The 27,235-nt window shown below is 51.0% G+C and overlaps 2 protein-coding genes across 5 annotated transcripts in view; one reads left to right on the forward strand and one right to left on the reverse strand.

Annotated features, from left to right (window-relative positions):
• Positions 1-6,292, forward strand: znf630 (zinc finger protein 630). Of its 3 annotated transcripts, none has more exons than XM_031895941.1 (7): positions 1-84; positions 960-1,114; positions 1,195-1,320; positions 2,858-2,978; positions 3,439-4,050; positions 4,425-5,176; positions 6,079-6,291. In XM_031895941.1, the coding sequence occupies exons 2-7, from the start codon at positions 995-997 to the stop codon at positions 6,220-6,222; spliced, it is 1,875 nt and encodes a 624-aa protein (XP_031751801.1). In that variant the 5' UTR covers positions 1-84; positions 960-994; the 3' UTR covers positions 6,223-6,291.
• The window catches only part of recql4 (RecQ helicase-like 4), a 25,891-nt gene continuing 4,869 nt past the window's right edge, over positions 6,214-27,235 (reverse strand). The window contains exons 1-25 of one of the 2 annotated variants that reach the window (XM_031896160.1): positions 27,091-27,235; positions 23,817-23,908; positions 22,529-22,562; positions 21,576-21,709; positions 21,354-21,491; positions 19,049-20,298; positions 18,843-18,942; positions 18,573-18,702; positions 18,109-18,213; positions 17,738-17,875; positions 16,228-16,320; positions 15,811-15,947; positions 15,474-15,557; positions 14,420-14,608; positions 14,139-14,321; positions 13,773-13,962; positions 12,694-12,971; positions 11,913-12,050; positions 10,985-11,270; positions 10,754-10,883; positions 10,354-10,526; positions 9,580-9,766; positions 9,333-9,483; positions 8,832-8,940; positions 6,214-6,755 (exon numbers count right to left, since the gene is read on the reverse strand). The exon at positions 27,091-27,235 is cut by the window's right edge and continues 39 nt beyond it. In XM_031896160.1, coding sequence (XP_031752020.1) covers positions 6,634-6,755; positions 8,832-8,940; positions 9,333-9,483; positions 9,580-9,766; positions 10,354-10,526; positions 10,754-10,883; positions 10,985-11,270; positions 11,913-12,050; positions 12,694-12,971; positions 13,773-13,962; positions 14,139-14,321; positions 14,420-14,608; positions 15,474-15,557; positions 15,811-15,947; positions 16,228-16,320; positions 17,738-17,875; positions 18,109-18,213; positions 18,573-18,702; positions 18,843-18,942; positions 19,049-20,298; positions 21,354-21,491; positions 21,576-21,709; positions 22,529-22,562; positions 23,817-23,900 — 4,563 coding nt within the window. In that variant the 5' untranslated portion in view covers positions 23,901-23,908; positions 27,091-27,235 and the 3' untranslated portion in view covers positions 6,214-6,633. 2 annotated transcript variants of the gene reach the window in all.

Genomic DNA, 27,235 nt, shown 5'->3' on the forward strand with positions numbered 1-27,235 from the left:
TTGGCAAGTTCCGCAGGCAGTTTCCGGTTCCGGTGGGTATGCTGGAGATACAGAGGAGTAGGGAAGAGAAAGACAAAATAGTCGGTGAGTGTGAGGGGAACCCGGGAGGGGCGGGGCTTACTCTCTTATTCCCACCGAGTCCCGTATTAGCGCCAATGTACCGGCATGCCTTCTGCCTCTGGGAATCTCTGTACTGGGAATGGGGGTCTGTACTGGGAATGGGAGTCTGTACTGGGAATGGGAGTCTGTACTGGGAATGGGGATCTGTACTGGGAATGGGGGTCTGTACTGGGAATGGGAGTCTGTACTGGGAATGGGGATCTGTACTGGGAATGGGGATCTGTACTGGGAATGGGGGTCTGTACTGGGAATGGGAGTCTGTACTGGGAATGGGGATCTGTACTGGGAATGGGAATCTGTACTGGGAATGGGGGTCTGTACTGGGAATGGGGGTCTGTACTGGGAATGGGAATCTGTACTGGGAATGGGGATCTGTACTGGGAATGGGGGTCTGTACTGGGAATGGGAGTCTGTACTGGGAATGGGGATCTGTACTGGGAATGGGAGTCTGTACTGGGAATGGGGGTCTGTACTGGGAATGGGGATCTGTACTGGGAATGGGGATCTGTACTGGGAATGGGGGTCTGTACTGGGAATGGGGATCTGTACTGGGAATGGGGATCTGTACTGGGAATGGGAGTCTGTACTGGGAATAAGAGTCTGTACTGGGAATAAGAATCTGTACTGGGAATGGGAATCTGTCCGCTTGTGGGAATGGGAATCCCTAATACTGGGACTGCAGTAATTATATGTACTGGGAGTGGGAAAATTCTAATGAAAATGGGAATATTTGCACAGGGAATGGGGGGCTGCTATGAAGGATGCGCAGCTTGGGGGAGTGGGCAGGGCCAGACTGTATCATTACAGGAAGTGATGCGTCCTTGTTTCCTCCCATGTAGGCTGATACTGGGCAGAAGACCCACAGAGCGATTCCATGGCAACCACTGCCCTCAGCCGGGATCCCTTTCTAGGGGTGAATTTCCCCTCCCAGAAGCCCCTATCACAGCGAGTAGTGAGGCACGCATTGGCCATCCTGCACCTCCTGACCAACCAGGTGACTATGTCCCGTCCAATGGCACCCACTCACCCACCTGTGCCAGGAGCCGGGGGACTCACCCTCTCCTCTCCCTGCAGGGCGACATGTTGGTACCGACAGACTCTGGATCCAGTTTGGAGCTTGGGAAGCGGAACCACGAGAAGAAAGTGAAAGTGGATCAAGTCATGAAACTGGTTCTGGGAATAATTCACCTCCTGAATGAGGTGGGTGCCCCACGTTATACCCCTTACTGTGTGATATGGGGGAAGCTCCGCCCACAGCGGCCCGGCAGCCAATAGTCCGACTCTCTACTCTTCTGTGTCGGAGTCAGTTCAGCCTGAAACTGTGCTGCTCACTTGCCTCTAATGCAAGAGTTAACTTAGGGGGCTGTTCCTGCTGAATTGTGCTTAGTACAGGGGAATCCCTATGTGCCATAGTTTTATGGTATCTCTCTGTACAGGCTATGGGCAAACTTAGGGGACTGTTCCTGCTGAATTGCACTTAGTACAGGGGAATCCCTATGTGCCATAGTTTTATGGTATCTCTCTGTACAGGCTATGGGCAAACTTAGGGGGCTGTTCCTGCTGAATTGTGCTTAGTACAGGGGAATCCCTATGTGCCATAGTTTTATGGTATCTCTCTGTACAGGCTATGGGCAAACTTAGGGGGCTGTTCCTGCTGAATTGTGCTTAGTACAGGGGAATCCCTATGTGCCATAGTTTTATGGTATCTCTCTGTACAGGCTATGGGCAAACTTAGGGGGCTGTTCCTGCTGAATTGTGCTTAGTAAAGGGGAATCCCTATGTGCCATAGTTTTATGGTATCTCTCTGTACAGGCTATGGGCAAACTTAGGGGGCTGTTCCTGCTGAATTGTGCTTAGTACAGGGGAATCCCTATGTGCCATAGTTTTATGGTATCTCTCTGTACAGGCTATGGGCAAACTTAGGGGACTGTTCCTGCTGAATTGCACTTAGTACAGGGGAATCCCTATGTGCCATAGTTTTATGGTATCTCTCTGTACAGGCTATGGGCAAACTTAGGGGGCTGTTCCTGCTGAATTGTGCTTAGTAAAGGGGAATCCCTATGTGCCATAGTTTTATGGTATCTCTCTGTACAGGCTATGGGCAAACTTAGGGGGCTGTTCCTGCTGAATTGTGCTTAGTACAGGGGAATCCCTATGTGCCATAGTTTTATGGTATCTCCCTGTACAGGCTATGGGCAAACTTAGGGGGCTGTTCCTGCTGAATTGTGCTTAGTACAGGGGAATCCCTATGTGCCATAGTTTTATGGTATCTCTCTGTACAGGCTATGGGCAAACTTAGGGGGCTGTTCCTGCTGAATTGTGCTTAGTACAGGGGAATCCCTATGTGCCATAGTTTTATGGTATCTCTCTGTACAGGCTATAGGCAAACTTAGGGGGCTGTTCCTGCTGAATTGTGCTTAGTACAGGGGAATCCCTATGTGCCATAGTTTTATGGTATCTCTCTGTACAGGCTATGGGCAAACTTAGGGGGCTGTTCCTGCTGAATTGTGCTTAGTACAGGGGAATCCCTATGTTACCATCCTGTATCACTTTGCTATGACACAAACACAAGTCCTGGGCTGTTCCCACAGGGATCAGTCTCTCATTGTTTGGGTATGAGATGGTTGCATCACTATTTGTGTGTATGTAATTAGGGCAATTAGGGAATGTGCCAACTGGTCCCAGTGTGGGTGCTGCTGTGCCAACTGGTCCCAGTGTGGGTGCTGCTGTGTTTCAGGGGCAGATGGAGGAGGCGAGTGTGAGCTTCTCAGCCGAGGAGTGGGGTTCCCTGGAGAAGGAGCAGAGAGACCTGTACAAGGACCTCCTGATGGAAAACGATGAGACCCTGAGATCCCTCAGTAAGTGCCATTGCGGCTGGGGGGGGGGACATAATGCAGGGGGGTCTCTCTCCCCAAAAGGACCAGTGAGGCTGCATTGCTTGTGTGGGACACATCCTCCCCCAATTAGATTTGGGGGGGGGGGGGGGTAGGTTACCGATACATTGGGGGCATTAGGGATGCCGGTTGCCGATACATTGGGGGCATTAGGGGAGCGGGCGGGGTAGGTTACCGATATATTAGGGGTGTCGGGGGGCAGGTTAGCGATACATTGAGGGCATTAGGGGTGCCGGGGGGGTAGGTTACCGATACATTGGGGGCATTAGGGGTGCCGGGGGGTAGGTTAGCGATACATTGGGGGCATTAGGGGTAGGTTACCGATACATTGGGGGCATTAGGGGTGCCGGGGGGTAGGTTACGATACTATTGGCTATAGATTACACCATGGATACAGCCCAGACTTACTGATATGTATCTATAGATTCTTTCAGTGTGAAAACCGAGTCGTGTTCAAGAGCCGAGAGGGAGGAGCTTCATATAAAGGATCCGCCAGAAGATCCGCCCCCAGATCTGCACCCAAACACTTTCCCTTGCACAGATGCCCCTGGGCGGGGTATAAAAGCTACCCCTTTAGCGGATGTCATGGGAACCTCCTACTCTATGGATCCCTACCAGGGCGCCGACTCAGCCACCTTCCCCAAACTGCTGGGCCCTGGTACCCCGACCTCTATAATCCCAAACCCCCCCACAAATAGCTCTGCCATGGAACACTCCATAGGTACCTACCCCAGCAATCCTGCAATGGAACAGTCCATAGGTACCTACCCCAGCAACGAATGCTCAGTGAGCACTTACCCCAATCACTCCGGCACCGAGGGCCCAGTCACTACCTACTCTGATACCTGTATCTCAGCAGATCCAATCAGTTCCAGCCCCAGAACCCTATCAGAATCCTGCAAAGACTCCTACATGGACAGTTACCCCAGTACAATGACAGAGCCGAGCATGATCCCCGCTAGCGGTACAGCCTGCGGTGCGCTGATCAGTCATTTCATTGGCACCTACCCCGGCTCCAGCCCTGAGGCCTTTCCAGGTGAGTCCAAGGCTCCCCCATTTTTTATTATTTTGAGATTTTACTCATTTCATTTTCAGTTCAGGAGCTCTCCACGCTGGAGTTTCAGCAGCTATTCGGTTGCTAGGGCCCAAAGTTACCTTAGCAACCAGGGAGTGGTTTGGATGAGAGGCTGGTATAGGAATAGGGGAGGGGCTGAGTAGAAAGTAACAATAAAACTGGAGCCTCACAGTCGTTTCTGGCTGCCGGGGTCAGTGACCCCCATTTGGAAGCAAATAATTAAACTAAGAAATGAAGACCAATTGAAAAGTTGCTTAGAACTGGCCACTCTGTAACGTACTGAAAATTAACCCCTGATTCGCCGAGATTTAATCTCGTCTCCCCTTTTGCTTTAGGCAACATGGCGGCCATTCACATCAAGCAGGAGGGATCCCCGCCAGATGGGCCTTCGGGCAAATGGACTGTAGCCGCCGCCCCCTATAGCCCAGCCAATGGGTCAGGAGGGGGGCCCCTTAAGAAACAAGGGAAAGTGGCAAAGAAGCCTCCCCCGCGGGCCCCCGGGCACAGCTCCGAGAAGCAGAGGGAGGCGCGATGGAGCCCGGACAAAGCGCAGACGGTGGGGGAGAACCCCAGGGGCCACGCCGGCAGGTTCGATAGCCGCGCTCCGCACCGGAAGCACCCGGGGAAGAAACCGTTTGAGTGCATGCGGTGCGACAAGAGCTTCAAGTGCCGCTCCCACCTGGTCATGCACCAACGGGTCCACACGCGGGAGAGGCCCTACGTCTGCACCGAGTGCGGCAAAAGCTTCACCCAAAGCTCCAACCTGTTCCGCCACCAGAGGGGGCACCGGGGCGAGAGGCCCTACGTCTGCACCGAGTGCGGCAAAACCTTCACCCAGAGCTCCTATCTGCTCATCCACCAGCGCACCCACACCGGGGAGCGGCCCTACTCCTGCACCCACTGCGGCAAAAGCTTCCGGGTCAGCTCCACCCTCGTCCGGCACCAGCGGGTCCACGTGGGGGAGAAACCCTTCGGCTGCACCAAGTGTGGCAAGCGCTTTACCCAGAGTTCCTACCTGCTGATCCACGAGAGGACGCACACGGAGGAGAGACCGTTCAGTTGCACCGTGTGCGGCAAAGGCTTCAAGGTCAACTCCTCGCTCTTACGGCACCAGAGACTGCACCTCGGCGAGAAGACTCACACCTGTGCTCACTGCGGCCAGGGCTTCCCCGAGCTCTCTCGCCTACTCTCACACCAGCAGTCTCACTTCCAGGGGGGGTCCCCAGGGGGCCCGAGCGTTGGCTTGCCGTATGATTGGGAGTAGCGCAGCTGTAAGCTCTTGGGGGCAGCCCTGGCCTCAGGCAGAATGAGATCTCATTGAACCCAAGTGCTGGCCCAGAGGGGGTGCTGCTCAGGGCACCGGAACCAGCAGGACTAGAGCCAGAATAGGCCTGTGACCCACCGGAGAGTAAAGCTTTGGCCTCGTTGGTACATTGGCGCCTTCAGTACCGAGAGTTAAAGGGACAGTACCCCCTTTGTGCAACAGGAGTGCAGTGAGTAGGGCTGGAACCGGCTCCTCCCTGTTTGCTCCTTGGGGGGTAGGTACTCAGGGATCCTCAGTGCATAATGGGCTCCTGCTAACAAATCAGTCACAACAAAGGGGGAAGGGAGCGGTTTCATGCTGGGACTCAAATGAACCAAACACAGAGTAGCTTCAGTTTCCCTGTTACCTGCCCGGGCCCCCGTGTGCATAGGTGAGTTACCCGCCAGGGCCCCAGTGCGCGTAGGTAAGTTACCCGCCCGGGCCCCAGTGCGCGTAGGTAAGTTACCCGCCCGGGCCCCCGTGTGCGTAGGCGAGTTAGCTACGATCCCTCTCACACACACAGGGACCCGGGTAGGTAACACGGAAACTGAAGCTACTCTGTTTGGTTCATTTGAGTCCCAGCATTAAACTGCTGCCTTCCCCCTTTGTTGTGACTGTTCTGTTAGCAGGAGCCCATCATGCAGTGGGAATATCTGCACTGAGGATCCAATTACCTACCCCCCAAGGAGCAAACAGGGAGGAGCCTGAATAGCCAGAGCCTTAGCCAATCCCCAGCACCACTGAACTTACTGGACGGAGGGGCCCCTTGTTGGGCCCTACATTCAGGCCGGTTCTGTCCCGCTGATCTCTCTGGCCAGGGACAGGAATGAGGCCGACATAGGAAAATAGATTTATTTCACAAAGCAAAGTAATAAATATAATTACTGGTTTATATACAAGTGATATCCCCGCTGCCTGAGTGTTTCCCATCATCCTCTGCTGCTTTCTAACCCATTATTCCCAGATTTAACTTAATATCACCCCAGCCTAGGGCACTCACCCTAATGCCCCTTCCACCTCCCTCTCCCAACTTGGGGCAATATATCATTATGCCCCGCCTTCTTTGCCCCACTCCCCAGCTCAGGGTGAAACTGTAATTGGGTTTCTGCCCCTTTTGAGTTCATGTTCTGGATTAAAATCTTTAAACCTCCCTCCAACCTGGGGCATCAGCCTCACTGTTCCCCCGGTCCCTCAGTTCCCCCCCCCCCCCCCCGTTGCTGCCTCGCACCCCCAGCTCACACTCATTTCAGTCGGATTATTTCCTCCTTAGAAAGGTTCATTAACTCATTGAAGTCCAGATGGATATATTTCCTCCAGAACCTCCGATCTCTTCCAAACACCTGGGCAGGGTAACAGGGGCTTCCTGGGGGGCAATATGACTGAACTTAGTTATGCAATTACCAGAAAGGAGGGAAAAGGGTTGGACTATGGCTGATTTACTGGGGGGCAAGGTACATTAGTGATGTGAGTGGGGGGTCAGGTACAATAGTAATGCGAGTGAAGGGGGGAAAAGGTACATTAGTGAGGGGAGGGGGGGGCAGGTACAATAGTGATGCAAGTGAGTGAGGGGGGGACAGGTACAATACTGATGCGAGTGAGTGAGGGGGGGACAGGTACAATAGTGATGTGAGTGAGTGGGGGGGCAGGTACATTAGTGATGTGAGTGAGTGGGGGGGCAGGTACATTAGTGATGTGAGCGAGTGGGGGGGCAGGTACATTAGTGATGTGAGCGAGTGGGGGGGCAGGTACATTAGTGATGTGAGCGAGTGGGGGGCAGGTACATTAGTGATGTGAGCGAGTGGGGGGCAGGTACATTAGTGATGTGAGCGAGTGGGGGGGGCAGGTACATTAGTGATGTGAGTGAGTGGGGGGGGCAGGTACATTAGTGATGCGAGTGGGGGGGGCAGGTACATTAGTGATGTGAGTGAGTGGGGGGGCAGGTGCATTAGTGAGTGGGGAGGGCCAGGTACATTAGTGAGTGAGTGGGGGGGGCAGGTACATTAGTGATGTGAGTGAGTGGGGAGGGCCAGGTACATTAGTGAGTGAGTGGGGGGGGCAGGTACATTAGTGATGTGAGTGAGTGGGGGGGGCAGGTATATTAGTGATGTGAGTGAGTGGGGGGGCAGGTACATTAGTGAGTGGGGGGGCAGGTATATTAGTGATGTGAGTGGGGGGCAGGTACATTAGTGAGTGAGTGGGGGGGCAGGTACATTAGTGAGTGAGTGGGGGGGCAGGTACATTAGTGATGTGAGTGAGTGGGGGGGCAGGTACATTAGTGAGTGGGGGGGCAGGTATATTAGTGATGTGAGTGGGGGGGCAGGTACATTAGTGATGTGAGTGGGGGGCAGGTACATTAGTGATGTGAGTGAGTGGGGGGGCAGGTACATTAGTGATGTGAGTGAGTGGGGGGGCAGGTACATTAGTGATGTGAGTAAGTGGGGGGGCAGGTACATTAGTGATGTGAGTGGGGGGGCAGGTACATTAGTGATGTGAGTGGGGGGGCAGGTATATTAGTGATGTGAGTGAGTGGGGGGGCAGGTGCATTAGTGAGTGGGGAGGGCCAGGTACATTAGTGAGTGAGTGGGGGGGGGGCAGGTACAATAGTGATGTGAGGGAGTCTCTATGCTGTACAAATGGCACATTAATGTCACATGTTGATTCTGCCCGGCAGGGGGCAGGTACCAGGGCCTATAATACAGTAATAATAAGGATTAAAGTGGCAGGTACTTACCTTACATGGTGCCTCTAAGAATGCAAAATTTAGATTCTTTTATTAAAGGGCAAAAAGAATAGATGATTGGCTGGTAGTTACACAAAGTGGTATAATCCCTGATACATACGAGAAACACAGGTAAGTGACGTTAGCAATGTGCAGGGTGAGTCCTCAATTCCACCCTCTAAAGAACACAAAACCCCCAAAAAAGTAAAGTAAAGAACAGAAAATGAATCTACGGGGATTATTCCGCTATGGTAGCAGCCCAATGGCTATTCTTTCTGCCTTTAATACAGGAATCTAAATCTCACATCTGTGTGGTTCCTGCCAAATGGAGTTGCTATATTATATAGTGAATAAAGTACCCCCTTGTGTAAGATATAAGGATATTATAAGTCACCGAGCAGTTCCATGTCCCTATATATGAGGCCGAGGGCTGAGAGCTTCTATACAGGCCATGGAACTCCCAGGTAACTTCTAATATTCTCTATTCTTTATAATAATACACAAGTTTCAGTAAGTCATGTGACAGAAATGACATCACTAAGCTCGTTTATAGGGATATAATTTACAGGGTATCTATGGCTCTTGTGTATTATTATATATAAATAATATTTGTCAAATGAGGCTCTCTCCCCCGGGTGGGTGCCTCTCGTGGGTAGAGAGTCAGCTCAGCGGCCGATTGGTGCGTTTATATGACAAATAGACATAGGGTGAGACACTTGCCTATCCCATGGAAGATACGAGCCAATGCTCTGCCGGAGAAGCGCTCCTCTTGGTGAATGGAGAGGAAGTGACGGATATCAGAACGGACCTGGTCCTTTGATTCCTGGAGCTGTGGGGGTGGAATTAGAGTGAAGCCATACAGAGCATATATATATATATATATATATATATATATATATATATATATATATATATATATATTACACATACAGTATACACCCATATATACACTGTTATTTCCTTCTGCCTCTCCCTCTCTACTTCTTGCATTTAAAGAATCCATATTTGTACCATATTTCACAGGAGAAAGAGGGAGGAGCTTGAGTAGGGATAGTGAGCTCTGTATAAACAATCCCCTCCCCCTCACAGACACAGTCTGTGCCAGGCTCTCAGGTTAGAAGTTATACATTATACAGAGAGCCTATAAATGGGCAGCTGAGTAAATAGGGCCTGTGCCAGTTCATGAGGAAACCCAGTGAATAAAAGGAGGGGACATTTTACCTTGATTTCACGGAGCTCTTCGTCAGGATCTTCCACTTTGGCTTCTTCTGTGACTCTCTTCTCAAAGTACTCCCAGAGCAGAGCTTTTAGCTGCGCGCTTCTCTCTGCGCTTATCTGCTCCGCACACGCGCTGCTTGTCCTGTACGCCACACTGAGCATAGCGGCACAACGTCAGCACCAAGTACACTGTCCCTGTACCCATCTGCTCCATATACCCCCCCCCCCAGTAGGAACGTGATGCACTCACCTCTGGAAAGCACGGAAACACGACTTCAGCTGATTTAGGGAGGTTCTCTCCCGGGAAGTGACTTTTTGGTGCAGGAAGTCACAGACCTCATCAAGCTCCTGATCAGTCAGATCCCCATATGAGCGGAAGTGAAAGGATAGTCTGCCGAACTCTACCAGCACCCCACTCCTGCCTGTGCCTTTAAACCCTGGGGGAACACAAGTCAGATTCATTGGGGGTGGGGGAGGAAAGGAGATCTCACCATCTGCATAGGAAGGGGTTCCTTACTGTAAGGGCCCAAACCTAATTTTTACCTACTGGTCTCTGTTTCTGTAATTTAGCAAAACCAGGAGAACATAAAAGTAAAACTGCCCCATGTATATAACTTCCTGGTTGTTGCATAGTAGTTAATGAAATGCTCAGTGCACAGATAATTCCCCTGTATAACAGGCTTCTGCTTATCTGTGAGCAAAAACAGTGGCAACAGGGAGAGGGTTGTTTATACAGAGTTCACTATCTCTAGTTAAAGGAAAGCTACTTAGTGAGAAAGGAAACCAATGCCTTAAAGAGCAAGCATAATGTTTCCTATGGGGGGTAGTTACTGTGCTGGTGTAGAAGACAGATCCCCCTTTATGTAACAAAAGGGTAAGTGTCCCTCCCCATCTAGGCTGGTATAGATGTGAGAGCACAGGCAGCACAGTAGAGGCACACACTGGGCCCATACGCACACACACGGGCCATACACTGGCCCCATACGCACACACTGGGCCCATACACACACACACTGGCTCTCACCTCTCTCAGGCTGCTGCTTCCACTGCAGGTCCCGCAGGGCTCTCTTCACAGGAACCATCTCCCACCCCATGGAATCTGCCAGCTCCACCACATTGAACTCCACAGAGCTTACATGCGTGTGGTCCACCCCGGCAAGGCGCTCCCGAGCCAGACACACAGCCACCGGGGGGCAGCTGCCGAGATACACAGGTTCAGCCACAACTGCCTCACACTTATATACACAGATAGGAACACAGGAGCTTACAATCTAAGTGGGTGGGTAACAGAGGCAGGAAGGCAGCACTTGGGCCATTGGAGTTTAGAGGTGGGTGGTGGAGGGAAGGATCCTGGCAGAAGAGCAGTAAGAACAGACTGGCAGTGACAGGGTTAAAGCTCCGTGATGGTGGGATACGCGGCTCACCTGCTGGCAAGTTGGCGCAGTTGCTGGGGGCCACTGTAACATACGACACGGCAGTGGGAGAGGGTGGGGTGCATCTGCTCCAGCCAATGGGAAGGGTGCAGCTCTAGGTAACACAACAGGGTCTCGATGGCTGCAACAAAGCAAAATCATCTGCATCATTCCAATTGTTCTGGAAACTTTTATACCCCCCCCCTTTATATGGGAAACCAACGAGCACATTGTCCAACTTACCTTCCTCTCTGATATCCAATCCCTGCACAGTCTCCTCTATAGGAATTGCTCTCTCATGTCTGTGGCACAAACGGGGGGTCCTCATGCTGGGGTCCCTCCCAATGATGGGCGTGTCACACACAGGGTCCCTCCCACTGACGGGCGTGTCACACACAGGGTCCCTCCCACTGCTGGGCATGTCACACACAGGGTCCGTCCCACTGCTGGGCGTGTCACACATACCATCCTGCTCCTCCCCACTTTGTGCCAGGAATTCCAAGAGTTCGCTGTCTTCCACCTCCCCTGCCTGTGGGGGGACAAACAGGTCAGTCTGGGGGTTACCCAGAAAAGGATGGAACGTACCCCAGTACTGAGAGGAGGATTCACAAGAATGGAATAACAATATGGAATAACAGCCTCCACCCCAGTTACCCAGAATGCTCTAGATCCCAAGAAGGCATTTAGCCAAGCAATAAGGAAACCTGCAGCAATTCCCAGAGTACCCTCGGGTTATACAGGGAGTATCAGAGTACCCCTGGGTTATACAGAGAGTATCAGAGTACCCCCGGGTTATACAGGGAGTATCAGAGTACCCCCAGGTTATACAGGGAGTATCAGAGTACCCCCAGGTTATACAGGGAGTATCAGAGTACCCCCGGGTTATACAGGGAGTATCAGAGTACCCCCGGGTTATATAGGGAGTGGATTGGTCTCTCCCCGGGGAGGGAAAGGACACACGGAATACTCACTCGGTATCAGAGTACCCCCGGGTTATACAGGGAGCAGTCTCTTCCCGGGGAGAGAAAGGACACACGGACTACTCACTCAGTATCAGAGTACCCCTGGGTTATACAGGGAGCGGTTCAGTCTCTCCCCAGGGAGGGGAAGGACACACGGAATACTCAGTGAGTGACACATGCTCACTCAGTATCAGAGTACCAGTACTCACGTTGGTCAGGGCCTGCTGCTCCCTCTCTAGGTCTCGGCACTTGCATTTAGGGAAAACCTTCTGCACAAGTCTCTTCACTGTAATGCAGTCGACTGAGTCGCTATATATGTGTCTGCGCAGTTCGTCCATATCGTGTTCCTGCAATGGCGGCACAGAGTACTCGTGAGTGACTATGAACAGCAATGTAAAGGCCAAGTGTGAATGACTGCTAACAGCAATGTAAAGGCCAAGTGTGAATGACTGCTAACAGCAATGTAAAGGCCAAGTGTGAATGACTGCTAACAGCAATGTAAAGGCCAAGTGTGAATGACTGCTAACAGCAATGTAAAGGCCAAGTGTGAATGATAGTTCTACAAACAGCAACAAAAAGGCCTGGAATGGTAAGTATTGCCTTTCCCTCACTGCTGTAGCACTCTGCACCCAAATGGTTCTCCTGCCTGCTGCAAAGCATCGTACTATTGGCTGTGGTTTTACTCCCTGCAGCAGAGCATCATACCATTGGCTGTGGTTTTACTCCCTGCTGCAGAGCATCGTACCATTGGCTGTGGTTTTACTCCCTGCTGCAGAGCATCGTACCATAGGCTGTGTTTTTACTCCCTGCAGCAGAGCATCGTACCATTGGCTGGTTTTACTCCCTGCTGCAGAGCATCTTAAAAAGGCTTTGGTCTTACTCCCTGCAGCAGAGCATCGTACCATTGGCTGATTTTACTCCCTGCTGCAGAGCACTGCATGTTTGCCTGTACTTCTAATGCCCAGATCCTATCCCATGATCCTCTCTCACCTCAGGGTCCAGGAACAGGTGACACTGGGCATCCTTGCCATCGCGGCCAGCTCTCCCAATCTCTTGCACATAACTCTCGAAGTTCTTGGGCATATTGTAGTGAATGATCCCTCGCACGTCGGACTTATCCAGTCCCATTCCGAAGGCCACAGTGGCCACTACAAGGCGCAGCTGGCCGCACATAAAGTTATTCTGCACTCTCCGGCGTTCCGCAGCCGACATGCCTGCGTGGTAAGACTCCGCAATCCACTTCAATGGGCGCCGGATCTTCTTTAGGGCTACGGGAGCAGACACTCAGTTCCCATCAGCAATCCAAGCTCTGTGCTATTCTCACTCATTAACCCCGTACTTGCCTCATGTGTTGATGCCCCCTCACTTACATCCCTATAGTCTCACCTACCTACACACCCTCCTACTCAGGTCACTACAGAAATCTGCCCAGGCAAGTACACAGCCCCTGCAGGCCAATACATGGTCACTGTCTAATGCATATATGTCAAACACAAGGCCCGGGGGCCAAATCCGGCCCACCTGGCTGTTTTATGTGGCCCTTGGTGAGTGTGTCTGACCATCCAGCCTGATCAATTCCATTTTCCTCACATAGTAACTAAGGGGTATATTTATCATGCTGTGTAAAAAGTGGAGTGAAGCATTACCAGTAATGTTGCCCAAGGCATCCAATCAGTAATCAGATTTCAACAGTAGCAAAGCCTCTATTGGCTGCTATGAGCAGCATCACCGGTAATGCCTTACTCCACTTTTTACACATTGTGATAAATATACCCCTTAGTATCTTACTAAGTATATTAATAAGAAATTTGGCCCGCGACTTAGCCTGTGTTTAAGATTTCAGCCCCTTATGTGACTGAGTTTGACACCCCTGGTCTAATGCATCTTATAGCACCATATTCCAGAATCTACCGAATGCCATCCTGGGCCTGCTCACACTCACACTCAGCTACCCACTTGCTGCACCCGTTACCTGGAATTTCCCACTCACCTACTCATTCCCCTCACTCACCCTGTTTTCTCCCCGTACCTATATTCCCTCTGGCTCTCACCCTATCGTGCCCACGTACCTTGTGCCTTCTTTCTATCAGACACAGTCGCCTCCTCCTGTTCCTGTGAATTCAGGTTGCTCACTGTCACCCCCTGGAGGGAGGTTCTTAGCAGTGCAGAGATCCTCTGTGTCTCCTCCCTTCGGGTACAATAAACAATGACTGAATCCAAGCACCCAAACCGCTCCCCTTTCAGCAGAGTGACAAGAGCCTGTGGGAAGAGACAGTGTGACAACTGGTTACAGGGCATGGGGTAAATTTTGCGACATACAGGGATTTAAGCATGGGTTATGGCTGAAAAGTGACGAGCGGGGGCAGAAAAAGGCTACTTATACCAGTAAGCCTTGGTCTGAGCCAGTTCTCACAAATAAAATATAACCCAATCACCTGATCTCTGTTTCTGTCCATGGAGACAGACAAATGCAAGTTTGGAGGCACTGACGCCATTCGCACAGGGATCCCCCCTTCCTGTGAGACCCCGAGGTGGCGTGCCACATCTTCTGCAGTTGCCCGTGTTGCGGTGGCAGTGAGGCCAAGGAGGCAATTGACTCCCAGACGCTCACGCAGTACCTATAGCAAGGCAAGCGCAGCCATTAGGGCCATTACTGGAGCAACACAGAGACAAGTATAGGGTCAGACTGCAGAAACAGTTACAGCCAATCACCTACCTTGCACAAGCGCAGGTAACAGGGACGGAAATTGTGGGACCACTCGGATACACAGTGAGCTTCATCTATACAAGCAAATGCTACCGGAGGGAGCTGCTCAGCAGGGGGCAAACAGCTAGATCCAGACTGGCCCCCTCCCACCAACGCCTCGGGGGAGAGGAGAAGTACGTGCACTTTGCCCTGTTTGACCTACAGAAGTCACACATATACACGGGAAATGTTATTGCTGCTGCACATTTATTCTGCCCTGCCCAAGACCTCCCCCTCAACAACACTGCTCTGCTGCCTGCCCCTTCCTTCCTACAACACTGCTCTGCTGCCTGCCCCTTCCTTCCTACAACACTGCTCTGCTGCCTGCCCATCCCTTCCTCCAACACTGCTCTGCTGCCTGTCCATCCCTGCCTACAACACTGCTCTGCTGCCTGCCCATCCCTTCCTACAACACAACACTGCTCTGCTGCCTGCCCATCCCTTCCTACAACACAACACTGCTCTGCTGCCTGCCCATCCCTTCCTACAACACAACACTGCTCTGCTTCCTGCCCATCCCTTCCTACAACACTGCTCTGCTGCCTGCCCATCCCTTCCTACAGCACAACACTGCTCTGCTGCCTGCCCATCCCTTCCTACAGCACAACACTGCTCTGCTGCCTGCCCATCCCTTCCTACAACACAACACTGCTCTGCTTCCTGCCCATCCCTTCCTACAACACTGCTCTGCTGCCTGCCCATCCCTTCCTACAGCACAACACTGCTCTGCTGCCTGCCCATCCCTTCCTACAGCACAACACTGCTCTGCTGCCTGTCCATCCCTTCCTACAGCACAACACTGCTCTGCTGCCTGTCCATCCCTTCCTACAGCACAACACTGCTCTGCTGCCTGCCCATCCCTTCCTACAACACTGCTTTGCTGCCTGCCCATCCCTTCCTACAACACTGCTGTACTGCCTGCCCATCCCTTCCTACAACACAACACTGCTCTGCTTTCCTCAGCCTTTTGCCTTAGATTTAGTACTCTGCTTCCTGCCCTAGGCCATATTTTAGAAACCTTTACCTTTTCAATTGCAGTCTCTCTCTGAGTTCTTGTCATATTTGAGTGGATACAGACCGCTTTTAGCTTAGGAGGCAGACCAGAGACCTGAAGAGATAAACAGTGTATTCAGTCTGAGTTTCTAGCACTCTGGGCAGATATACAATGCACCAGTCAGAGTCAGGATGTTCTATACCAGGAAACCCCGAGTGGGGTATAATGGGGTCAGTAAGGATGGAGAAGGAATAGGCTGTGCCACAAGCTCAGTTCCAGGCAAAAGCGCACATACTGAGTTCATCCATACACTTGGCCTAAACATTTCAAACAAAGAGCAATTAGTTTAGTAGAAGTCCCACGGTACCTGATCGTCCATCAACGACACGAGGGGAGAAATAACCAGAGTGATGCACCGGGATCGTTTGGCATACATATAAGCTGGCAGTTGGTAGCACAGGGATTTGCCCATTCCTGTCGAGAGGATCACCAGCGATGAGAGACCTAACAAAGGGAGAATGGTGAGAAGGCGCAGTACGAACAGCAGGAGCACGAGTGTTATAGGAAACAAAATCAACAGATCACATTACAAACCAAAATACAGAAAAGACTATCAGGGGGTTAAAGGTACCACAGGATTCAGACCATTCTCAGCTCCAATATGGATTGTTATCCTTTAGCACTAACATTATCTGCAGCACAAAGAATACAGATCATTGCTATCAGTCCCTGAAATAGAAGAGACAACAGAAACAAAGAGGAGAAGCCCCGTATCACTACCCACCTGAGAGAATTCGCATTACAGCTTGTTCCTGCCCCGGCCGGAAGCTGCTGTACCCTAATTCAGAGAGTGTGTCATAAACCTCAGCTGGAGTCTCTATGAACCAAAGGGTAAGAAAGCAAAAATATCAAGCAGTTAATATCACATATAATAATGTCTATTTGGCTAGGGCAGAGGTCGGCAACCCGCGGCTCCAGAGCCGCATGCGGCTCATTTTGGCCTTAGGTGCGACTCCGGTCAGGCTGGTGACTATCATCCTCCACAGCGAGCAGCGCGCCTGAAAAGCCACTGAAAGACTAGTGACTACTAGTCTTTCAGTGGCTTTTCAGGCGCTGCTCTCCGCGGAGGATGATGTGTGTGCTGCTGCTGGCCGGCAGCCTATCAGAGAGGCCCCGGACCGCGATGACGTCATCGCGCCGCTAGCGCTGAAGAGGACTGAAGCCAGACTGCAGGAGGACCGGGTTGAAGGAAGGCGCGTGATTCGCTCTCAGGAGGTAAGTCACACTTTTAGGGGGGCCTGGCACATTAGGGGGGACTCTGGCACATTAGGGGGGACTCTGGCACATTAGGGGGGACTCTGGCACATTATAGGGGGGACTCTGGCACATTAGGGGGACTCTGGCACATTATAGGGGGGACTCTGGCACATTATAGGGGGGACTCTGGCACATTATAGGGGGGACTCTGGCACATTATAGGGGGGACTCTGGCACATTATAGGGGGGACTCTGGCACATTATAGGGGGGACTCTGGCACATTATAGGGGGGACTCTGGCACATTATAGGGGGGACTCTGGCACATTATAGGGGGGACTCTGGCACATTATAGGGGGGACTCTGGCACATTATAGGGGGGACTCTGGCACATTATAGGGGGGACCTGGCAATTAAGGGGGGACTCTGGCACATTATAGGGGGGCCTCTGGCACATTATAGGGGGGCCTCTGGCACATTATAGGGGGGCCTCTGGCACATTATAGGGGGGCCTGGCACATTATAGGGGGGCCTGGCACATTATAGGGGGGCCTGGCACATTATAGGGGGGCCTGGCACATTATAGGGGGGGCCTGGCACATTTTAGGGGGGGCCTGGCACATTTTAGGGGGGGCCTGGCACATTTTAGGGGGGGCCTGGCACATTTTAGGGGGGGCCTGGCACATTAGGGGGGACTCTGGCACATTATAGGGGGGCCTCTGGCACATTATAGGGGGGCCTCTGGCACATTAGGGGGGACTCTGGCACATTATAGGGGGGGCTGGCACATTAGGGGGGACTCTGGCACATTATAGGGGGGGCTATTGGACTCTGGCACATTTTGCGGCTCCAAGTTTTTTTTTCTTTTCGAAAACGGGTCCAAGTGGCTCTTTATGTCTTAAAGGTTGCAGACCCCTGGGCTAGGGGCTGCAATGATTACTCCTGCTTCCTGGCACAATGCACTATATTTAGGGAGGAATTTCTGCTCCAGAATCTCAAGTAAAAACCCAAACAGCACAGAAACAGGAGTCCATTTACCTTTCACTTTCCCATCAGGTTCCAGCTCATATAGCGCTTGCATAGGGGAAGGTGGTTCTGGGGGCTCATACACCGCTCTCACTACATTCAGAGTAGCCACAGGACCCTGGCACCATCCGGAGGGAACTTCAGCTGAGGCTGTATCGCACAGAAAGCATTATCACTATTTGTGTGGATTATCAAACAGTTCTACTAACTTTACTGTGACGCTGCGATGGACTGAAAAGTTATGGGTGCATTATACTCCGAGTTACAGATTTAAGGGTTCTAGGTGCCTCATATTGGGAATAGTTCTATGATGAAGGGAGGAGTTTTCTTCCCAGGACTGTACCATATTGGGCACACACAATAACAACGCTGGACATACGTACTGGATTGTAGCTGTGTGTTGGTCATCCTTGCCACATCCTCCAGTGTCGGTAGGGAAACCTCCTCCTCCTCTTCAATCTCAACTACCTCCTGTCGCACCACAGGGACTGTAGAATAAAAGATTCATTAAGGAGGAACAGACTTATCTAAACAGGAAAAAACAAGACAAGAACACTGCATTGGTTTGGAAGTGACAGGGATACATCGGTGTAAGTAGGGAAAATAAATGGCTGTACCTGGGCAAGTGCATGATGATGCGCACCTATAGATGTACCTTTGCCTCGTTACTATAGTGCGTGTGCCTATAGATGTACCTTTGCCTCGTTACTATAGTGTGTGTGCCTATAGATGTACCTTTGCCTCGTTACCATAATGTGTGCCTATAGTTAGTGTACAATAACAGATGTACCAGCACAGGCACGCCAGTTACCATGTGTCTGTAGATACTGTACATAACGGGCCCTACCACTGCCTGGACATTGCGATGCCCAATGGCCAATTCCTCCACACCGGAAACAAGTATCCCCGCCACGATTAAAGTGTTTTCCTCCCCCTCCAAACTGCTCTCCTTTCTTCTGCCATTTCTGTTTCCACATCTGCAGAGAAAGAGGAGAGGACACTGGAGGCCTTGCATTGCAGTATATGACGAGACTGAGCTAGCCGCCATGTTGCAGGCTCACACACCCCCCTCAGGCCCCACACACACACATGTAGCTTTCACACCGCGCAGCCATACCTGTTTCCTCAGCCTCTGACCATTCAGGGCAAAGCTTTTCACATGGGACTTCTTTTTCAAGTTGATCCTTACAAAGTTCTCCGATTTTATTTGGGGCATCCTGCAAGTGGGTGGAGCAAAGTGTGAGCAAGAAGGCTTAGTGCAAGGGAAAACAAATAATAATGTAAGTATAATAAGTCAAGGCTACACTCATCTCTTTGCAGTACCTGGTAGCCTTTGCGGTTTTCACACTGATTCTTTGCGCCGTCTCTTCCTCCAGTTCTCCAAACAGATCCTCACTCACTGGCTTAGCCCCCTGTTCGCTGGCTGGACTTTCCATCGAGGGATCGTCTGAGCTGTCATTTCTCCTGGCGCCTCGTTTCCTTCTGTTTTGCACTGGGCTGGACTTCTCCCCGTTGTCTGGGCTCATTTTGGTTTTACGTCTCTTCTTACTGACCTTAGGGCTTTCCTCTACAGCGTCCTGCTCTGCCGATATCTCCCTCTGCCTCTTCTTCCTTTTCCCTTTGCTCAAGATGGCCGATGCCTCCCCACCCGCTATAGTCTCTTGTGGCATTCCATCCACCTCCTGCGGGCTCTGCTGCCTCGGTCTAGTCCTGTTCTTCATCACCTGACCAACATCTATGTCCTGCAACTGTTTGCTGCCATTAGACATGGGCCCCTTACTGTCCAGTTGGTTATGGGCCCCCATCCCAGCTTCAGCTAATGATGCTTTACTTTCTACACAAATCCGCTGCCTTACTGGAAATTTCCTTTCTAAAGGTTGTTGGTCAGGGTCCCAGACCCCTTCTCTTTTGTTCCTGGAGGATACAGAGTCAGTGACCCGGGATCTTACAATACTATTCCTGCCTGGTGTTTCCACAGCTTTCTGTTTAGGTTTCTCTGGGCTCTTGTCCAGCCTCCCGAATGTGAGGGGCAGTGAGGGAGATGCTGCATGCTGAGAAGGGCCAGGGGTGAAAGCCAGTACACTATGTGTTGGTGAGGTCACTGAGTGTGCAAATTCATCATTATTAGAAGTAATATGTAAGTCAGTGCTTTCTATCGCCCCTTCAGCCAAAGGCTCCAACGTACTGTCACACTGCTCCCTATTTACATTCCTTTGCTCAGCAGCTGTAACCTCCATTGGTTCCGCTCCATTCCGGAGCTCGCACCTCTGCAGCCATTCTTGGTTAAGGGAGGCCATACGTTGTCCGACCATTGCCTGGAGCTGATGCTGTTTCTTTATTGGCTGCCCTAGGGCGGATGGATTCCATGCTGGCTTAGGTGGAGGCTCCTTTAGGGAGATGTGGGACGAAGTGTCGGAAGGTTCTGACGGGGTATCTTGCAGTAATTCAGGAGGGGATATCGGTGTACCTGGGGGTTTGGGGAAAGCAAGATGGTTCCTCGTTTTTACATCTGGAGAGCCAATAGCAGGCCGGGAACGAGGAGTGAAGGATTTCTTCAAAGACACCGGGCGCTCCTGTGGGTCACAAACAAGCAAAGCTACAGGGAAAACAGTTGTGTCGGCTGAACAGCTTCATGTGTGTTTACTTGTGTAATTGATCCCAACTAAGCTATAATTACCCCTTATTGGGGGCAGAACAGTCCTATTGGGTTTATTTAATGGTTAAATGATTCCCTTTTCTCTGTAATAATAAAACAGTACCTGTACTTGATCCCAACTAAGATATAATTACCCCTTATTGGGGGCAGAACAGCCCTATTGGGTTTATTTAATGGTTAAATGATTCCCTTTTCTCTGTAATAATAAAACAGTACCTGTACTTGATCCCAATTAAGCTATAATTACCCCTTATTGGGGGCAGAACAGCCCTATTGGGTTTATTTAATGGTTAAATGATTCCCTTTTCTCTGTAATAATAAAACAGTACCTGTACTTGATCCCAACTAAGATATAATTACCCCTTATTGGGGGCAGAACAGCCCTATTGGGTTTATTTAATGGTTAAATGATTCCCTTTTCTCTGTAATAATAAAACAGTACATGTACTTGATCCCAACTAAGATATAATTACCCCTTATTGGGGGCAGAACAGCCCTATTGTGTTTATTTAATGGTTAAATGATTCCCTTTTCTCTGTAATAATAAAACAGTACCTGTACTTGATCCCAACTAAGATATAATTACCCCTTATTGGGGCAGAACAGCCCTATTGGGTTTATTTAATGGTTAAATGATTCCCTTTTCTCTGTAATAATAAAACAGCACCTGTACTTGATCCCAACTAAGATAGAATTATTACAGAAAAAAGGGAATAATTTAACCATGAAATAAACCCAATAGGGCTGTTCTGCCCCAATAAGGGGTAATTATATCTTAGTTGGGATCAAGTACAGGTACTGTTTTATTATTACAGAGAAAAGGGAATCATTTAACCATTAAATAAACCCAATAGGGCTGTTCTGCCCCAATAAGGGGTAATTATATCTTAGTTGGGATCAAGTTTCTGCAAACAGAGTCCAATGACCCCCCAACTGTACAGAGACCCCCACCCCCAAACAGACAATTCTTACCTTCGAGGCTCCTCCTAGATTGGCTTTAAGTTTCATTCCATAAAACTGGGCTGAGGCCTTCAGGGAATCCCGTTCCTTAGGAGTCAGTTTTGGGGTTACACAGGCACGATTTAGGTGGCTACCCCAAGAGGCAGAACCCTGCAGTACAGTTAGTGGGCTGGTTGGTACAAACATTATCAGCTACCCAGTCCCAACCCAACAAAACCAAGAGCAGCTGCCCACCTCTGAATCCCCCGCAGCATCTGCACTGCGTGCCAGCCTGAGGGAGGCGACTTGCCCTGACTCGGGGGTAAACACAGACTCAGTGGAAACATCCAGCTGTCCTTGTTTCAGGGATCTGTATTCTTTATATAGTTCTGAAAGAGAAATCAACCAACCAAATCATCCCAAAACTGCTCCTCATCCTCACCATCAACTTGTGCAGCAGTCACATGATGTTGATTTGTGCTGGGGGAGGGACTAGAGCAAGTCTCTCTATCAGAGTGGGATGGGACTATATACTCCCGCCCCCCCCCAAATCCCATTCCTAACATTCCTTTCCCAGAAGCCCCAGTGAGTCCTGTCTAAAGTCCCTTCTTATTTCCCCTGAAGGAGGGAGGCAGGTCTCACAGGCCTAGAACTCATTACTGTCAGTATATACTCCTGGGAAGCGCTGAGAGTCTTGTCCAAGCCCCCGTGCCCCAGAGCTCTCCCCCAAAAGTGTACATTAAAGGGGAAGGAAAGGTACAAACTCAGTAGCTTTATCAGGAAGGTCTATGTAAATACAACCATAAGCACTCACAGAGTCTTGTATCAAAAGAAACACAGGATTTCTTGTCTCCTTTTATATAAACATGTTCTTCTGTGTCAGACTTCCTGCTCTCAGATATATCCTTCATTGCAGGGCCCCCCGAGTCTGCGCAGCTCTCTCCTGCTCCCCCCTCCCCTCTCTGCTGTAATCTGAGCTCCCAGCAGCCAGAGCTGCAGCAGGAAGCTACTGAGGCCAAGCTAAAATGGCAGCTGCTATCTTAAACAGAGGGAGCTGCTAGGGCTGTTAGGCAGGTAAAGCTTTCTGCAGAATAAATATAGCATTCAAGGTGGCACTATTGAGACTAATCTATTGGCAGTAACTTGCCAAAATGCCTTTCCTTCTCCTTTAAGAGTACCTCAGGAAGGCTCAGGGATTGGTCACTCACCTTGTGTCTCGTTGGAGGCATTTTCCACATCTGTCTGTAAGGGAAGTGAAAGCAGCCATTTAGGGGATGTATCTTTTGAGGTAAAACCTACACAAGAGGGTGAGGAGTATTTCCTATGGCCCCGCAGAAACCTACTGAAATGATGAATTTCCTCTGCCACCCACTTTCCCACAATACAAAGGCTAATAATTAACCCTTACAGATTACATTTTCTATCCCCCCCCCAAACAGAGAGGCAAGTTCCATGCAAAGTTTCCCGTTAGGTCACAAAAGCCAATAAGATGACTGTGTATATTTAATTAATATATAATGGGGAGCAAGGGGTGCCACCAAACCCTTATGAATCATATGGGACTGTCCCGGCGTAACTCATACAGACTGACATTAGGGTATATAGCCTGCTCTGTGGGGGAGGGGCAGAACCGTGGGGCATCCCAGGACACGGGAGCAGTTTATGGGCAATAAGAAGCATATGGGCAGGTAAGGGTACAAATTTGAGCAAGGTGTAACCGCCCAATAGGAGCACAAGTTTAGTTTATTAAAGGGATAGAGACACATTCCAGTTTTAACAGGAACATGTGACTACTTAAACCCTAGCGCTGCTATTCATTTCTAACTGATGTGCCCCCTGGCTCCCCCGGTGCACTTGTGGTGCTCTCTGGTCATCCTTTAACAGTTTCCTGAGTGATGGCACACTTGGGGGCGGGACAATGTTCTCATAGGGTGGGGCACTGTTTGTCCTATGAGAACATTGTCCTGCCCCAGTTCCGGAGACTGACACAGCAGCCACTCCCACTTCCTACTGGTTCCTCTGAGGAAGCTGCTTCCTGGCCATCCTGCCCCACCCCCGAGCCAGCAGCCACTCCCACTTCCTACTGGCCCCTCTGAGCAAACTGCTTCCTGGCCATCCTGCCCCATCCTCGAGCCAGCAGCCACTCCCACTTCCTACTGGCCCCTCTGAGCAAACTGCTTCCTGGCCATGGGATCATCCTGTCCCACCCCCAAGTCAGCAGCCACTTCCTACTGGCCCCTGTGAGCAAACTGCTTCCTGGCCATCCTGCCCCATCCTCGAGCTTCCAGCCACTCCCACTTCCTACTGGCCCCTGTGAGCAAACTGCTTCCTGGCCATGGGATCATCCTGTCCCACCCCTGAGCCTGCAGCCACTCCCACTTCCCACTGGCCCCTCTGAGCAAACTGCTTCCTGGCCATGGGACCATCCTGCCCCACCCAAAACCAAAGGGCCGGTTCCCTCGGTTACAGGGCAGTTGCCTCTCCCTCAGTCCATACCTTGTTGGGTCTCCGCTTGTGTTCCTGCAGGAATGCCGTTTCCCAGTTCTTCAGGAGAACCTTAACCTGGTTATAGCGCTCCATGGCCGAGTCTGTAGGGATAAAAACATCCTTCCTATTAACCCTTCCTGCTCCTCATGCCTCCATGTCCAACATCACAGCGCCTAATGGGAATATGGGGGATAGGGGTATAAGTTACAGTGACAGGGGATAGATATGTGGGGGGGGGGATAGGGAATATGGGGGATAGAGGTATAAGTTACAGTGACAGGGGATAGAGATGTGGGGGGGGGGGCAGTGGGATAGGGAATATGGGGGATAGGGGTATAAGTTACAGTGACAGGGGATAGAGATGTGGGGGGGGGGGTGGGATAGGGAATATGGGGGATAGGGGTATAAGTTACAGTGACAGGGGATAGATATGTGGGGGGGGGGCAGTGGGATAGGGAATATGGGGGATAGGGGTATAAGTTACAGTGACAGGGGATAGAGATGTGGGGGGGGGGGCAGTGGGATAGGGAATATGGGGATAGGGGTATAAGTTACAGTGACAGGGATAGAGATGTGGGGGGGGGGGTGGGATAGGGAATATGGGGGATAGGGGTATAAGTTACAGTGACAGGGGATAGATATGTGGGTGGGGGGATAGGGAATATGGGGGATAGGGGTATAAGTTACAGTGACAGGGGATAGAGATGTGGGGGGGTAGGGGTATAAGTTACAGTGACAGGGGATAGAGATGTGGGGGGGATAGGGGTATAAGTTACAGTGACAGGGGATAGAGATGTGGGGGGGGGATAGGGGTATAAGTTACAGTGACAGGGGATAGAGATGTGGGGGGGGGTAGGGGTATAAGTTACAGTGACAGGGGATAGAGATGTGGGGGGGATAGGGAATATGGGGATAGGGAATATGGGGGATAGGGGTATAGGTTACAGTGACAGGGGATAGAGATGTGGGGGGGATAGGGGTATAAGTTACAGTGACAGGGGATAGAGATGTGGGGGGGGGGATAGGGGTATAAGTTACAGTGACAGGGGATAGAGATGTGGGGGGGGGGATAGGGAATATGGGGGATAGGGGTATAAGTTACAGTGACAGGGGATAGAGATGTGGGGGGGATAGGGAATATGGGGGATAGGGGTATAAGTTACAGTGACAGGGGATAGAGATGTGGGGGGGGATAGGGAATATGGGGGATAGGGGTATAAGTTACAGTGACAGGGGTATAAGTTACAGTGACAGGGGATAGAGATGTGGGGGGGGGATAGGGGTATAAGTTACAGTGACAGGGGATAGAGATGTGGGGGGGGGATAGGGAATATGAGGGATAGGGGTATAAGTTACAGTGACAGGGGTATAAGTTACAGTGACAGGGGATAGAGATGTGGGGGGGGTAGGGGTATAAGTTACAGTGACAGGGGATAGAGATGTGGGGGGGGGGATAGGGGTATAAGTTACAGTGACAGGGGATAGAGATGTGGGGGGGGATAGGGAATATGAGGGATAGGGGTATAAGTTACAGTGACAGGGGTATAAGTTACAGTGACAGGGGATAGAGATGTGGGGGGGATAGGGGTATAAGTTACAGTGACAGGGGATAGAGATGTTGGGGGGGGGGGATAGGGAATATGGGGGATAGGGGTATAAGTTACAGTGACAGGGGATAGAGATGTTGGGGGGGGATAGGGAATATGGGGGATAGGGGTATAAGTTACAGTGACAGGGGATAGAGATGTTGGGGGGGGATAGGGAATATGGGGGATAGGGGTATAAGTTACAGTGACAGGGGATAGAGATGTTGGGGGGGGGATAGGGAATATGGGGGATAGGGGTATAAGTTACAGTGACAGGGGATAGAGATGTGGGGGGGGATAGGGGTATAAGTTACAGTGACAGGGGATAGAGATGTGGGGGGGGGGATAGGGGTATAAGTTACAGTGACAGGGGATAGAGATGTGGGGGGGGGGATAGGGGTATAAGTTACAGTGACAGGGGATAGAGATGTGGGGGGGGGATAGGGGTATAAGTTACAGTGACAGGGGATAGAGATGTGGGGGGGGGGATAGGGGTATAAGTTACAGTGACAGGGGATAGAGATGTGGGGGGGGGGGATAGGGGTATAAGTTACAGTGACAGGGGATAGAGATGTGGGGGGGGGATAGGGGTATAAGTTACAGTGACAGGGGATAGAGATGTGGGGGGGCAGTGGGATAGGGAATATGGGGGATAGGGGTATAAGTTACAGTGACAGGGGATAGAGATGTGGGGGGGGGGATAGGGAATATGGGGGATAGGGGTATAAGTTACAGTGACAGGGGATAGAGATGTGAGGGGGGGATGGGGGGATAGGGGTATAAGTTACAGTGACAGGGGATAGAGATGTGGGGGGGGCAGTGGGATAGGGAATATGGGGGATAGGGGTATAAGTTACAGTGACAGGGGATAGAGATGTGGGGGGGTAGGGGTATAAGTTACAGTGACAGGGGATAGAGATGGGGGGGGATAGGGGTATAAGTTACAGTGACAGGGGATAGAGATGTGGGGGGGGGGATAGGGGTATAAGTTACAGTGACAGGGGATAGAGATGGGGGGGGGGGATAGGGGTATAAGTTACAGTGAAAGGGGATAGAGATGTGGGGGGGGATAGGGAATATGGGGGATAAGGGTATAAGTTACAGTGACAGGGGATAGAGATGGGGGGGATAGGGAATATGTGGGATAGGGGTATAAGTTACAGTGACAGGGGATAGAGATGGGGGGGTAGGGAATATGGGGGATAGGGGTATAAGTTACAGTGACAGGGGATAGAGATGTGGGGGGGGATAGGGAATATGGGGGATAGGGGTATAAGTTACAGTGACAGGGGATAGAGATAGGGGGGGGATAGGGAATATGGGGGATAGGGGTATAAGTTACAGTGACAGGGGATAGAGATGGGGGGGTAGGGAATATGGGGGATAGGGGTATAAGTTACAGTGACAGGGGTATAAGTTACAGTGACAGGGGATAGAGATGTGGGGTGGGATAGGGAATATGGGGGATAGGGGTATAAGTTACAGTGACAGGGGATAGAGATAGGGGGGGGATAGGGAATATGGGGGATAGGGGTATCAGTTACAGTGACAGGGGATAGAGATGGGGAGGGGATAGGGAATATGGGGGATAGGGGTATAAGTTACAGTGACAGGGGATAGAGATGTGGGGGGGGCAGTGGGATAGGGAATGTGGGGGGATAGGGGTATAAGTTACTACCCCGGGTTGTACCACCCACCCTACAGCAGGAATAGTTAGATGGTTTGCCCCAGAGGGAGGCGCTATTCCCCACAGGCTCCATTTAGTTTTTCCAACCAGAGAAAGAGAGACAGTTACGAGCGGAACAAGAAGCCTCACATTCTCTGAGTATCCTTACGGGAGTG

Source organism: Xenopus tropicalis, chromosome 2 (genome assembly GCF_000004195.4).
Source record: "Xenopus tropicalis strain Nigerian chromosome 2, UCB_Xtro_10.0, whole genome shotgun sequence".
NCBI classification, from domain to species: Eukaryota; Metazoa; Chordata; class Amphibia; order Anura; family Pipidae; genus Xenopus; species Xenopus tropicalis.